Source organism: Ursus americanus, chromosome 10 (assembly GCF_024610735.1).
Source record: "Ursus americanus isolate L20-20 chromosome 10, mUrsAme1.1.p, whole genome shotgun sequence".
NCBI classification, from domain to species: domain Eukaryota; kingdom Metazoa; phylum Chordata; class Mammalia; order Carnivora; family Ursidae; genus Ursus; species Ursus americanus.
The window spans coordinates 74003432-74017730 of record NC_142136.1 but is presented as its reverse complement, the minus strand read 5'-3'; the positions used below and the strand labels follow the sequence as shown (position 1 = coordinate 74017730).

General features: G+C 39.9%; 1 protein-coding gene across 4 annotated transcripts in view; it reads right to left on the bottom strand.

The window, feature by feature from the left end:
• MIPEP (mitochondrial intermediate peptidase) overlaps positions 1-14299 on the bottom strand; it is a 203292-nt gene that overhangs the window by 89123 nt on the left and 99870 nt on the right. For all 4 annotated transcript variants that reach the window (XM_045797092.2, XM_087865234.1, XM_045797093.2 and 1 more), the window contains exons 15-16: positions 4238-4312; positions 1160-1279 (exon numbers count right to left, since the gene is read on the bottom strand). In XM_045797092.2, the coding sequence (XP_045653048.2) occupies positions 1160-1279; positions 4238-4312 (195 nt within the window). The remainder of the gene's footprint in view (positions 1-1159; positions 1280-4237; positions 4313-14299) is intronic.

Here is a 14299-nt window from a genome sequence, read left to right as displayed (position 1 = left end):
CTGAAGACCCACTGGACAATTAGCACTTACTGATGAGCCTCTTAGCACGTATACAGATACCCAGTGCTGTAAAAGCATTTATTTGGCATTTTACAGTATACAAAGCACTTTCAAATCCATTCTCTATCAAATTGGCTCAGCCAGAAGAATACAAACCAGGTCCTACCAGCAGCCACTACACCACCTTGTCAGGGCGGACCGCCTGAGAATGAAACGAATCCCAAAAAAGACCCGAGAAATGGAAAGAAAGAAAAACGTTTCGAACAATATTGTGTAAGAACTAACTAGATCCAACTTACCTGAAACCAGATATACCCTTGCACCTCTCAGTTATAAGACTCAATAAATTCCCTTTTCAGCTTAAGCAATAGGAGTTGGGTTTCGACCAGCTGCAACTGAGAGCCCTGAGTAACGTAAGTGTCGGCTGCATTGCTAACTGCACCAGCCAACACTCTCTCCGCCACATGCAGCTTCCCTACAGGAACCTTGGAGCAATGGAGCAGCATGATTTCATGAACCCCGACACAACCTAAATGGTCCTAGAGAAGACATGTCATGCCTATGTAGCCTCAATACGAGCCCCAATATGGGGATATTATCTAACTTACAGGGTTGTTTGAGAGTGAAATTAGAGGTTCTCTTGCAAAGCAGCTAGATGTTGTCTGGCGCCTAGCTCTCAATAAGTGGTAATAATACTCCTGCTTTCCATGCTGACTGGCCATACTAAATGCGATAGGATATGCAAAACTTCTACTATAATCTCTGATACAAATAAGGTACTCAATAAATGTCAATTCCCTTTGCAATGAAAATAATTAGAGGCTGACAATCCCTTTCATTTTACACCACTAACCATCTTTCTCACTATAGGAAAATAACAAAAAAGATACAGACTAACTTCAATGACCTTTTTCACCCCCATCTTACCAGGAATCCAGAAACACAATGCTAACAGGAAGAAAATAAGCACATGTAAGTGGATGGCTGGAGATATTAAATGGGCCACACAATTTCTAGCATCTGCCCGTAGACAACCTTGACCTACATGTAGTGATTTCAAATTCTGCAAGGGGGAAGGTGACCATGACCTACTCACTCCGACAGATACACTAACTGGACCATTCAATAGCACACAACAGGATCAAAATGCAAGACTTACAGTATTTGGAACGTATGGCAAGCCATAAAATTTCTCTTGTGTTTCCCTGAGAATGTCTGTGGTTGATGTCCTCAGGGGGTGCTTCCCATGGTAGATCTGATCCAGAGTGGCATAAAAGACCTAGACAGAGGAAAATGTCCCCTTAGTTTTTGGTATTCCACCCTTCCATCTAAGATGTGGTGGGCCGAAGGTGTTACAAATATACCAGAGTAATAATTATACATACCAGATTCATTCACAGATATAAGTATATATGGCTTGAGATGTATTTTGTACCACATTTAAGACCACGCTGATGATGAAAAGGAAAGCTCTCAACCTTTTCATGATGAAGGATATTAAAAAATTTTTTGAACCTTATCCATAAGGTACTCTTTATGTACAATGGAGTAAATTAAATTTGTGGCCACAAAACTGGAATTTGGCCCATAGATATCTGTAGATATATGTAAAATATATAGTTGAAAATATGAAAAAAAAATAAAGTTACAACTTGTGACCCTCTGGATCTAATAAATCCTGTTTGGTTTCTTCCTAGAATCCCTCTGTATCTTTTTTTTTTTTTTTAAGATTTTATTTATTTATTTGACAGAGAGAGACAGCCAGTGAGAGAGGGAACACAAGCAGGGGGAGTGGGAGAGGAAGAAGCAGGCTCATAGCGGAGGAGCCTGATGTGGGGCTCGATCCCAGAACGCCAGGATCACGCCCTGAGCCAAAGGCAGATGCTTAACAACTGCGCCACCCAGGCGCCCCTAGAATCCCTCTATATCTTAAATGGGAGCAATGAAATGGTCCAAATCCAGTTTTGTGAGGAGAAGGGACAGAACACGAACTAGATGGGGCGAGGTGAAGAAAAGGAATAGCAATCTTCCGTCTGGCAAGTACAGATGTTACAAAGAATTCTGGCGCAGCTGTTGCCGAGTCTAGAGCTAGGGCCAAGCCAGCCCCCACACCCGGTGTCGGCAGATACCAGGGCAGCAGCTGCCCTGCACGGGCGGCTCTGCCTTACAGAGGTGACCGGGAGAGAAGGATTACTCACCTCTGAGGAGAGGATACGGGCCATTGAAACACGATAGGAGAATAAAGCATTAGTTTGAACATGAAATCTGCTGCTCACAAAGTTCTGAAAACTAAATGTTACATAGCAAATCTGAAATAAAGATAAAGGGCTTTTTCACTGGAACATTTGGCTTGAGTATTAACATTGTTTGGAGTTCACCTGAAGCAAGGAAGTAGAAAACTTGCTTTATTTTAAAGGAAAAATTCTGACATGCAATTATGTTTCTGATATGTATCTTTCTGATTTAAAAATGGAATTTGGAGAGAATGTGCAGCTGTTGACTTAAAAGAACTGAGGATTAGTTTGGATAAAAGAAAAAATTTAAATGACCTCTAGCTTTTGGCTTCATCTAGATATAGAATTATGGTTCTAAATTATAAGTCAAGTTTAAACCTTCCCTAGAAAAATACAGACATTTCCTAAATATAAATATTGCTTTACTCTAACTGGTAATCTAAACAAATAGCTAAATACAGCTCTTCCAATTCTATATTCTATAATGAGTAACAATGCATGAAGTAATCAGAGGGGCCAAAACTACTCATCTGCATCTTGTCTATATTCAACAGAGTAAGTTATTAGGAACTGAAACTTAAATTCTAACTTCCACTAAGGTGTTTTGTTTTCTATTTTTTGTTTGCCAATCTATAAACAAATCAGAATTCAAAAAGTTTCATTCCTGTAGTTATGCCTTCCACAAATGAAAGGCAAAAACATGGAATAACTTTTTTTTTAATGATAAAAACAGGGTGAAATAAATGAAATGTGCATATGTTTCATGCCTATTTGCTGATAAACCAAACAATTCTAAAGCGATGAGCCTATTTGCCCACCCAGGGAGTCACGCTCGCCTGGGACCAACAGCCTTAGAGCCACAGAAAAACAGGAGCCTATTTTTAAAACAATGCACAAGAGAAAAAAAAAATTGCAATTTTAAGAACACTGTGTATACCCCTTAGAAACCTGGAACAATTCATTTCCTTTCCACCCTTATTTGTCTGCACTGTACAAGGGGGCTATTGTGGAACAGGAAAGCTGGCACGGGGCACTCTTCTGGCAAGAATTTGCCTCTCTCTCCTTTCTCTTCCTCTCTGTCTCTCAGGGGGTTATTCTTTTGGAGGGTGGAAGGAAGGAAAGGTTGGTTTTCCATTTTAAAAGAAAATCTTTGGAACAAATATTCAAAAAGAAAGCCACAACCCAAGCTTTTAAAAGGTAGGACTTCCACTATAGATACCGGCAAATCAAAGAGGTCTTTTTAAAATTATATTGATATGTGTAGACATTAATGTAAATCAAATATAAATCCACGGTTTTCTCTGTAGTGCACATTTTCTTCAAATACATATTTTAAGGTACAACATAAACAGAGTTCATAAGCTGAATTTTACAAAACCATAAAGCAATTAAATGGTGCCCACACTTTTAAATAGGTAGCTGGATCATTAGAAAGTGAATATTGCCTGAGATGAAAGACGGGTGTTTGGGCTGTGTTTATAGAATTCTGAAGACCTGATGAAGAGTAAGAATTCCATAAACAATCTCAGTAATTACAAGTAACCGAAACATCTGGTATCGTGTAGACCTGACATCCAGATGGCTCATAAGATCTTTCTAGTCTATATCTGGAAACCTAGAAAACTGGCTTTGAATATTATCTAAAACTAACAGTCCTTACTGTTTAAACTTTATGTCAAAACCACAAAATTTTAAAAAGATACAAAGTGACATAAAATATAACATGGTTGCTGAAATGTATGATTTAGAAGAAGTCACGTGACTTTTCCAAGCTTTGATTTTTCCCAACTGAAAATGGGAAATAACCTTATTTAACATCCACTTCACAAGGATAGCGTGAGGACTGAACGAGTCGGTTTGGGTCAAGTTCTTTGAACTCAGATGAAAGATGTCTTAGAAGCATAATTATTGTAATAAATGTGCAGCATTGGCAAGAATTTAAAGTTATATATTTATTTTGAATAAGTACTCTGAAAAACTTTGGAACAAAGGTACATACATACCTGGAGTTGCATATCAGCGGCAGCACACACCTTTTTCGATTCACAAAGCCGAGACACCATATTTTTGGGCAGCGACTTGAAAAACAAAAGAACATACATGCGAGTAAGTTGTCTAATAAGTCATTGCACTGTGTCCTTATGAGGTAGGAAAGTTAAAAGCGACAACAAACGAAAAAATAACAGAATTTAATCACGGCGATTGTCTGATTAGCCTTAGTACATGAAAAATACAGCACTGTAGGGAACTAAGATAGCGGCATTGATCTTTAAAAATCTGTTTAAAACCTTAGTAAAAGTGATTGCTTTTTCTGTTTCTTTGTTAGCAGTGAAAGCCTGTTCAAGTGCTCTGTCGACTTTTAAGTGCATCTAATAACGGATGATAGGAATAAGGGAGTCGAGTGTTGAGAAATAGATGATAATCCATATTAAAGCTGAACTGATAACCTAACAAATAACCATGATAATGAATTGCACATTCTTTTATTTTCCAACCTGAAAGAGCTGCAGCGCTTGGAAACTCTGTATAATGACCCTATCTGATTTAAGGCTTCCTCCCTGAGACTAATTAGGCCTAATCACATAACATCACATATTCGCTTAGAAATAACACTAATAATATAGTCAAGGAAGCACTTTAGTCAACTTACTCTACTTTAAAATCATTTATATTGATGTTTATTGAAGATAGCTACCACTTTACACAGCTCTATGTGCAATCTAAATGAAGCTAAAAGCCCCTTTACAGAGAAACCCATTATAGAAGACACCTGGGGCAGGCTCCTAGCACTACCGTTGTGTAAATTAACCTCCAATGAATGACTACCATGAGCTGTCTGCTGGAAGAGGGACTGGGCACTGCCATATTTACATGTGTGTATCTCCTCAGAGTGTCCAGCCCACAGCAGGCACTCCATAAATATTTCCATAAGGAACAAATGAACACTACAATGATCATTTAAGAACAGCTTAAGTGGAAGACTATAGTAATACTGACGAAGGCTCAGACAACAAAGCCTATTCTCTTCTTCCTGTTTGGCATACCAGGCAAAAAAGGAATTTTAAGGAGTTAAGACATGGGCTGAAGGAGGCTGTATTGTATAGATTCTGGCACAGGTGAAAGGCCTAGGGCTTTCTCACACCGGGGCAGCCATCTTGTATAAAACAAAAATTTCCTCAGGATTTTAAAAAGTCAAGATTTAGTTAAGTCATATATGCCAAAATCCTCTATCAGAATGTTCAATTTCCTTAAACCTTACTTTATACTATGCCTTCAGCTGATAGGACTTGTGTTATACTTGGATTTTTCATGCCTCACAAAGCTTTAATAGTTTTGTTTTCATTTTTTAAAAAAGTATGTGGAAGTATGGCAATTTCTGACTTTTCTAGCAATGAAAAGTACTGTGGACAAGCACTGTATTAGGTATCAGGGACAGAAAATGGCGAACAGACAGGGTCCTGGCCCCATAAGCTTCATAGGCTGGCATTACCCATGTACGCACAATTTTAACAAGAGTTAACAACTATCATGAGTGCTAAGAAGGAAAAGCAGTGCAGGTTGGCATGGGAGCCATGACTTAGAAAGGCTTAACCAAGGAACTAACATAGACGTGAAATTTGCACAACAAACAGGCATTAAGGAGACAGGGGTGGGCTGCAGGGAGAAAAGCATCCCGGGCAGAAGAAACCCCTGTGAAGGGCAGAAAAGAAGAGGGCCCTTGGCAGGTGGTGAGGGAGCCATGGGCAGGAAAGCAGGGTTCCAGCAGGCTGGAGAGGCAGGTAGGGGCCAAGCAGGAACACTGGTCTCCACCCTCAGACTCTGCCTCATGGTAAGCCACTGGGGACTTTTATGGAAAGAAGTCACAAGGTCAGATCTGTGTTTTTAAAAGATTCTTTTGGCTGCAGTGTAGACACTGGAGAGGAGGAAGGCAGAAGTGGGTTAGGAAAAAAACCAGGAGGCTATAGTTAGTGCACCAGTGACGCACAGCAGTACCAAGCAACTGCCAGAGTGCCAGGGGCGGGGGCGCCATGGGAGAGGGCGGAGCTGAGCGGGAGGTGAGACCCAGAACTTAGCACTGTTTCCAGGCGTGTGCCAGACAGGTGCAGAGAGTAAGGGCAGGAGCTGCGGAGGAAAAGAGGGGGAGGGAGAAGTCCTGTTTGAGGTTGGAAAATGCACAAGCAAGCTTAAGCAATACTGATGGCAATGAACCCTAGAGGGATACAGACTGGAGATATAGACAGGAGAAGAGACAATGAGAGCGCAAGGCTCCCGAACAGGCAGGGGGAGAAGTGGCAGAGACCACAGGCGAGAGGAGGCTCAGGTGTCGGGCTTCCACCGACGGGCGGTCAGACAGAAGCTGTGCGAGGAGCTGGATTCCCAGGCGTAAGGAGGTTAGAGAAAGTTGTGGAGAGTAGACCAGTGAGAAGCACAGAGTCATCAGCCCTGGGACAACCCTGGGATCCCAGTCTGGCCTGGAGTATGGGCAGAAGTGAGGAGGAGGCAGATGGAGGAACAGAGGTGGAGGAAGAAGATTGTCAAGTCAGCCATGGAAGATGAGGGGGTAGGAAGGTGCCCCTGCTTAGCGGGGAAACAAGCAGCCCCAGGGCCCACAGCAGTGGTCAGGCGTCTTTGAAAGGTTTACCACTTCTGCTGTGTAAGACAGTGATATGGAAATGCCAAGTAATGGATCTAAGAGCTAAACCCAACATAATCCCTTTCCATTCGGAAGTAGCTTACTTATTGTGGGGTCAATACCTCAGAGATTCAAACCCACACAGAAATGGCAAACAGTAAGGGGACAAATTTAATGAAGCTTAATTCTTTCCTTGTCAGGTTTACAATAAAACAAAAGATATAAAGAAAGGGAGCATGTAAGAACAGGGACAGCTAAAAACAGCTCATCAAAAATGATGTATAAAAGGAAACACATCCTATAGTTATATAAAACGTTATCGCTGAGGGAGATGAGTACCATTGCTGGTGAAGGTGACATGCGACCTCTGTATTATTTTTTGCAACTTCCCATGAATCTGTAATTATTTCAAAATAAAAGGATAAGTACAAAAAAACCTCCAAATATTATGTATTCAAGGCCTACTATACATACTGTAGTAAATTCAAGGAATGTTTACCAAAAATACACAGAAACATAGAGAAGGTAAGTACAATTCTAGTAAACTAGTTCAAAGAGTCATTAATTTATCAAAATACAAATTAAATAATATATTTATATCATGTGAGGTGTAAATAGGTAGAGAGGTTTTAAAAAAAATCAAGTTTGGGGGATTAAGAAGAGCACTGGTGAGGAGCATCAGATGTTAGATGGGAGACCCAAATCACTATATTGTACACCTGACACTAATATTACACTGCACGTTAATGACCTGGAATTTGAATAAAAACGTAATAAATAAAAAGCCAGTTTGGCTCTTAGTCAATCGAAATTAATAAATGCACTGCAGCTGTTGGAACAGAGTTATAAGCACACTTTGGAAACACTGCAGATTTGGTTTGCCGACCACCACCACAAGGCAAATATGACAATAAAGAGAGTCAGATGAATTGTTGGGTCTCCCAGTGCATATAAAGTTATATTTACACTCTCCTGTAGTCTATTCAGTGTGCAATAGCATTATGTCTAAACAAACAATGCGGATACCTTAATTTAAAAATACTTCATGCTAAAAAATGCTAACCATCGTCTAAGCTTTCAGTGAGTTGTGATCACTGACCACAGCTCACCGTAACAAATGCAGTAATAATGGAAGTTTGAAAAATTGCAAGAATTACCAAAATGTGGCACAGAAACATAAAGTGAACAAACACTGTTGGAATTGGAAATATAGCACCAACACACTTGCTTGATGCAAAGTTGCTACAAAATTTCAATTTGTAAAAAATGTAATATCTGCAAAGCACAATAAAGCAAAGCATAGTAAAATGAAGTATGCCTGTATGTATTTATATTATTCTCTTAAAAAGTACATCCTTTTTTCTTAAAAGAACAAAAAATAAGGTGAAAACTTAAATACCATACAAATTGATTTTCAAGTTATATGAGAATTTTTTAATAAAAATATTTAGAAGTTAAATCTTAAATTTCAAATTTAAAAAAAAGTTTCCTGGTTAAGATTTTCTTCTGTAAATATCACTTTGCCAACCACAGTCATGACAACCAATATTGAAAAAATTCAATTTTTGCTGTCATTCCGCAAGTGATTATATCTACCGAGTAGCACAGCCGTTTCACATTATTGTCTCCTAACGTGAAGACTCTCACATTTGATATACTGAAGAAACAGAAAATGAATACACCCAAGCTGACAGGTAATGAGCAACCATATATAAGTGAAAATGCATTTAAAACACCTGAATCTCAAACAATATTGTAATTATTTTTCATTACATTAAATTGAAAATTCATCAAAGTTCATGGCATCAGAAGTAATAACTTTCACCATATCATCAACTGCATTTTCTATCAGACTCCATTTCAATCTTCATAATTTCCACGGTAGAAAATACTTCCACTGATCACTAAACGTTCTAGCCTGACAACTGGCATGTAATTCCCAGTTCTCCTTGGGATCTGGACACCACCATGTTCATTCAGGATTAAGAGGAATCCTACTTGCAGACTGAGAATGTTGTAAGTCAAGAATAAAATTCAGATTGACTACGGTGAAGAATGATGGCATAAGAAATGGCATAGTTGGACAGCTGTCCTGGGCCTTTCAGGCCATTTCCAAGATCCTTAACTTCTTCCTGCTGAAATGGCTACTTCATATCATTCCCTAAGTCCAGAAATACCATTCCTTCCAGGAATCTTCTTCTTAGACCCTTTAAAGGAGAACTGAGAGCATGGTCTGACTTAAACCAACACCCTTCTGACTCTGAACTCCCATTATTATGCTTCACTGGAGTGTAAAGGAAAGAGAACAGGTTTTGGAGCCAGACTAAACCAAGTCTGAATCCTTTTTTTTTTTTCCCCTCCAAGTCTGAATCCTAACTGTGCCACTTAGAAGTTTGGTGGCATAATGTCGGTCAATGTACTGAACTTCTCCAAGACACGCTTTCCTCACTGACAAAATGTGTTATCTTTTTGCAGAATTAGATGAGAATTGAACAACAGAATATATTTTTAAAACATACTATGTCAGGTTTAACAGAGTAGATGCTGAGTAAATGGTAGCTGGTATAATTTACTATTATGATTGCCCTTTGCAATACAATCATTGACTTTGATAAAATTTATTTATATTTTACTGTTTTATCTAAATATTCTGAAATATGGTATATTTTAGATTTATAAATCCTTAGGAGATAGGAATTATAGCTCAACAGTTCTATGTAGCACCTAACAGTCAAGTTCTTAATAAGGAAATGTACTTTTCATTTCCTCTTCATTTGTACGATAGCCAAATACATGTAATGAAATACATGTGCCTTCTCAAATTGTCCACCTTTAGAAGAGGATCCTTTCTCCATCATGCTGATTATTTTAAGGTTTTTAGAACACTGAAATCAAGTAACATGTTATTAGTCTCTCTGCCACATTTCAATACCTGTCACGAAACTTGGTCATTAACTCACATTCTGAAAAGATTTTTCTCTCACTTTAGGTAGAATTGGTTATCAAATAGTGAGTCAGTTCTTCGTCTGCAGGGTCTAGCTCTTATTTAGAAAACACTGGTACTAATCAGAAAATGTTCCCTTTCTGATGACATTTTAATCAAACGTATGTCATGCTATGGATCTTCATAGTTCAAAGTTTCTGACAAGTCTGCTGTAATGTCTATCTGATCCTCTGTGTCTTTTTTTTCCCCCTCTGGCTACCTTCACGGTTTTCTCTTTATCTTTGACTATGATGTATCTAGGTGTGTTCTTTTTGTTATTTACCCTCCTTGGGGTTCTCCAAGCATCTTGGATTTTCATGATTTTTGGCAAATTCTCAGCCATTATGCCTTCAAACAGTTCTTCTACCTTATTACCTCTCTCTTCTCCTTTGTGGAATTCTATTTGTCCCAAAGTTCTTGGATGCTTGTTGTGTCCCTGTCCCTACCTTTTTCTCCCCCTTTGCATTTCAGTTTCTACTGACCTGCCCTCAAGTTCACTGAGCTCACATTCTTTCCTCAGCTGTGTCAAGTGTACTGATGAGCCCCTCAAAGGAATTCACTCTTCTTCTATGATGTCATGGCTTTATTTCCTGATTTTCATTTGAGTGTTTCTCAGAGTTTTCGTCTTCTGCTTCACCTGCTCATGTATGGTGTCCACCTTTGCCTTTAACAGAGTTATTTAAATCCCCATCCCATAGTTACTTTAAAATTTATTCTACTATTAGTTATTTAAAGTCCCTGAGTCTGACTCGATAGATTTCCTGACCTTTGAGAAAGGAGGCAGGGCTTTGTGCTGTCCCTGTGCAGCAGCCAATCACCTCCTGAAGGCCTGCAATGCTGAGGAGGGCCCCGTGTGGTCTCCCACCCTGCGCCCACGATTTCTCATGCGCACCTGGTGAAGGCTGATGGAAAAGAGCCTGCAAGTGCATGCAAACTCCTCCTGTGTCAGGGCTCACAGCTATTCCAGACTGATAGGGCAGCCCACACTTGGCCTCTGACAATTTGTTAAAATGGTCTCTGATTTTTCTTCGCCCTTCCACACAGCAGCCAGGCCTTCCAACATGCTTTGCCACAGGTGAGCCAGTCCACAGCTCCTTGGATTCAGATAATTTCATGGGCCTATGACCAAGAAAAGTTGGGATTTTATCTGTCTTTTTCCTGTAGTTAACACGGGAGCAGTGCTCTTTCCAGCTTTCCACGTGCCCAACGGTTCAGACTTTCATGCGTTAAGACCACTTAGGCTTTTAGCTTCCAAAGGAAAAAGAAAGGCAGAAAAGCTTTGTAAAAGGTGAACTACTCTCCATTAAGTCTGGAATCTGACATCATGAAAGATTATCATGAAGAAACCTGCAATGTCTCGGCAAATGTGCTAAGACAGCTGATTTTAAGACCGCCAAGCAGGAATCTATGAGTATCAGTTAGTGGGTTCTAGCCAAAAGACAGTCCACTCAACAAATACTGATTCATCACCCATCATATGACAGGCAAAGTTGATATATCAGTGAATAAAAATGATAAAAATCCCAGTTCTCAAGGAACTTATCTTCTAGGAGACCCTATCATTATTTTTAAATTACCAATGGGGGGAGGAGAGGACACTTTTCAGGAGCTGAAATGGCAAAATGTGGCCTGAACAAAAGTGAAGTTTGCAGTTGTAATCCCACTTTGTAAATACGCAGAAATATGAATGCCTTTGACTACAAGGTACTCCGCCAGAACCCACTAGTTTTTTAAATTCAAAATATACAACATATAAACCATTTTACTTTTCTAAAATCCTATAATATACTCAATTCCAAAGTAAGCAATCCCAAAGTTGTAGACAGAAAACAATGACTCTCTGTGTGGCATATATTTTGCCTGAAATATAAAGTGAACTTTTCACTGAAAAGAAAACAGACAAAAAATAAAATTTTTCATTCAAAGTGCTCCACAGACAGTACTGTGTACTTCCTGAAGAGATTTACAGGTGTGTCATTAACAATGGGTTAAATAATCAAATAAGTGAGAGACTCTTCTTACGTTCTTCATTTTGTATCTATGGAACCCAACTGGGTTTGAAGCTACTTGGCCTTCATTGGACACTGGCTGACCCATGCCTGTGTTTCCTGAGGAGAGGCTCTGCCTTGTGGTAGAAGATACAGCAATTAAAGCAGGTCAGGTTTGTCCATGAGATTCCCCAAAATAAATTTCTTTCCTAGAGATTCCCAGATCAAGTTAGCATATTAAAAGTTATGAGCAGTCCTACCTTCTAAAGTATAGAAACCTTAATTAATTTCTACACTATTTCCCAAAATTATTTGAGCATAAAACGTGCTTCCACACCATAATACATCTTTATGGAATCAAGTGATTCAACATATAAGACACTAGTTGGGAAATAATTTGCTAAGGAAATTAAATGTAAACTGTAAGTACAAGAAAAATTATTACAAATGAAACTTCTTTAAAAATGCTCAAATACAGTTGTATCATTCTCACTAATCTTTACAATTCTTTCTGATCCTAAATTTACGCAGTTTCTTCAGAAAGCTTCTTTTCAGCTCTTTAAATCCCATCTTGACATTCTCCTCTCCAGAGGCCAGCAGACTCCCCAGGGTTTCTGGAAACTGGTTTCCAGGATGCCCCAGCGGCTTCCTCAGCCCCACCTGTTCCGTGCCTTGGTCAGAGTGGTCTTTTCTTTTCTTTTTTTTTTTTTATTTTTATGTTTTTTTATTATGTTAGTCACCATACAGTACATCCCTGGTTTCCAATGTAAACTTCGATGATTCATTAGTTGCGTATAACACCCAGTGCACCATGCAATACGTGCCCTCCTTACTACCCACCACCAGTCTATCCCATTCCCCCACCCCCTCCCCTCTGAGGCCCTCGGTTTGTTTCCCAGAGTCCATAGTCTCTCATCTTCATTCTTTTCTAACCCGCGCGAGCTGATGAAGCTAATGAAGGAGAACACACTAACGCGCCATCCTTGACGTCCAGGAAACACACAGGCAAGTCTCCTCTCTGCATTAGCACGTCCCGGAGTCCCGGAGCTCCTCTGACTTCTCGGCTCTAAACCCACCTGCTGTTCTCCGCCAAGCCACAGACATAAGACAGGCCAGCCTCACACAACTTGAGTCTACACTGAAAATGCCAAACAATCCCAACCCCACATCCCACGTTTCTCCCCTGCAAAATTCTTTTGCTACAGCAAAAACAGGCAAATTTCCACTTTGTTCTTTTTCAGGTATGTCCTAGTTATCAATATTGTTTTCAATGAGCCATCTCAGTTAAATACAATCATACATCTAGTTACACCCTTAACAAAGCTTAGCAATCTGCAACCTTACAAATGGTCTTTGTGTAGAGCGGTTCAGACATGGTTTTCTGAAGCAATCTGTATCCCTCAGCAAGGGCAGACTACTTTGAACAAGGTCTGAGAACATGAATGCAGCTTTATTTCAAAATCATATTTACTGAATGAACTTTATATGTCAGATAATTTATGCTCTCGCCTGAGTTTCTTGGTTTTTGATTTTTGGGCTTTTTGGGGTTTTTTTGTTTTTGTTTTTGTTTTTGTTTGGTCTCTATAGAAGGCTGCTGGGTCTGAAGTAGCCTTGGTTTGATGCTGGTTCACTCTTCTGTGCACTGAGCAGAGGCTCTGCACGCGGAGCTATAAAGGCAAGTCCGGTTTGTCAGGAAGACCCGCTGGGCTCATCTTTGTGAAGCATCCCACTGTGTGCAACGGACCCTACCAAGCTGCCTGGTAATCCTTCCTACTCCTGCTACCATGAACAGGAAAAGGAGCATATGTTGAAACTAACAATGCAAGGGAAAATGCCCCAAGTACCACAAAAGAGGTACAGATAGAGTAATGGAGGAAAATATAAAACACCAATTACTTAAAGTATCTGAAAGGCAGTTACTCTAACAATTAATTATGCTTCTTGTATTATTAGAGTGGTGGTATTTCTATTTCAAAGTTCACCCTAGCTGTAAACTATAGAAAGACACTGTGGTTTTTACACCCCACTGGTAAATAGGAAAATGGTCTAACTGTTGTTTCCAGAACTGGAACATAAGATGCCAATAACTAACCATAGTGACCTAATTGATTTTAACAATTCAATATGAGGCAACCCTCTCAGGTCCCCTCCCTCTTTGGGAGCTTTGCAAACTATGGGGCCCCAGCCTCAGTCTCAGAGTCCGGCAGGCTCCACTGCCCCACGCCGCGGTTCTGCTATGTGCAGAGTAGCAGTTTCTGTTTCTAGTATTTAGTTCATTTATTCATCCGATCTTATGCATCTCTGGTTGCATCTGGTGGTTTCAGTTTAAGTTTCTGGAGCCCCAGTCAGACTCTGAGGCATAGCCATCATGGTGTGAAAGGTCTCTTGAAAACACCCAAGGGACCGGGAGCCCCATCCTTCTCTGTGCACCCAAAGCACACGGCTGTGCTAGAGCCTGGTC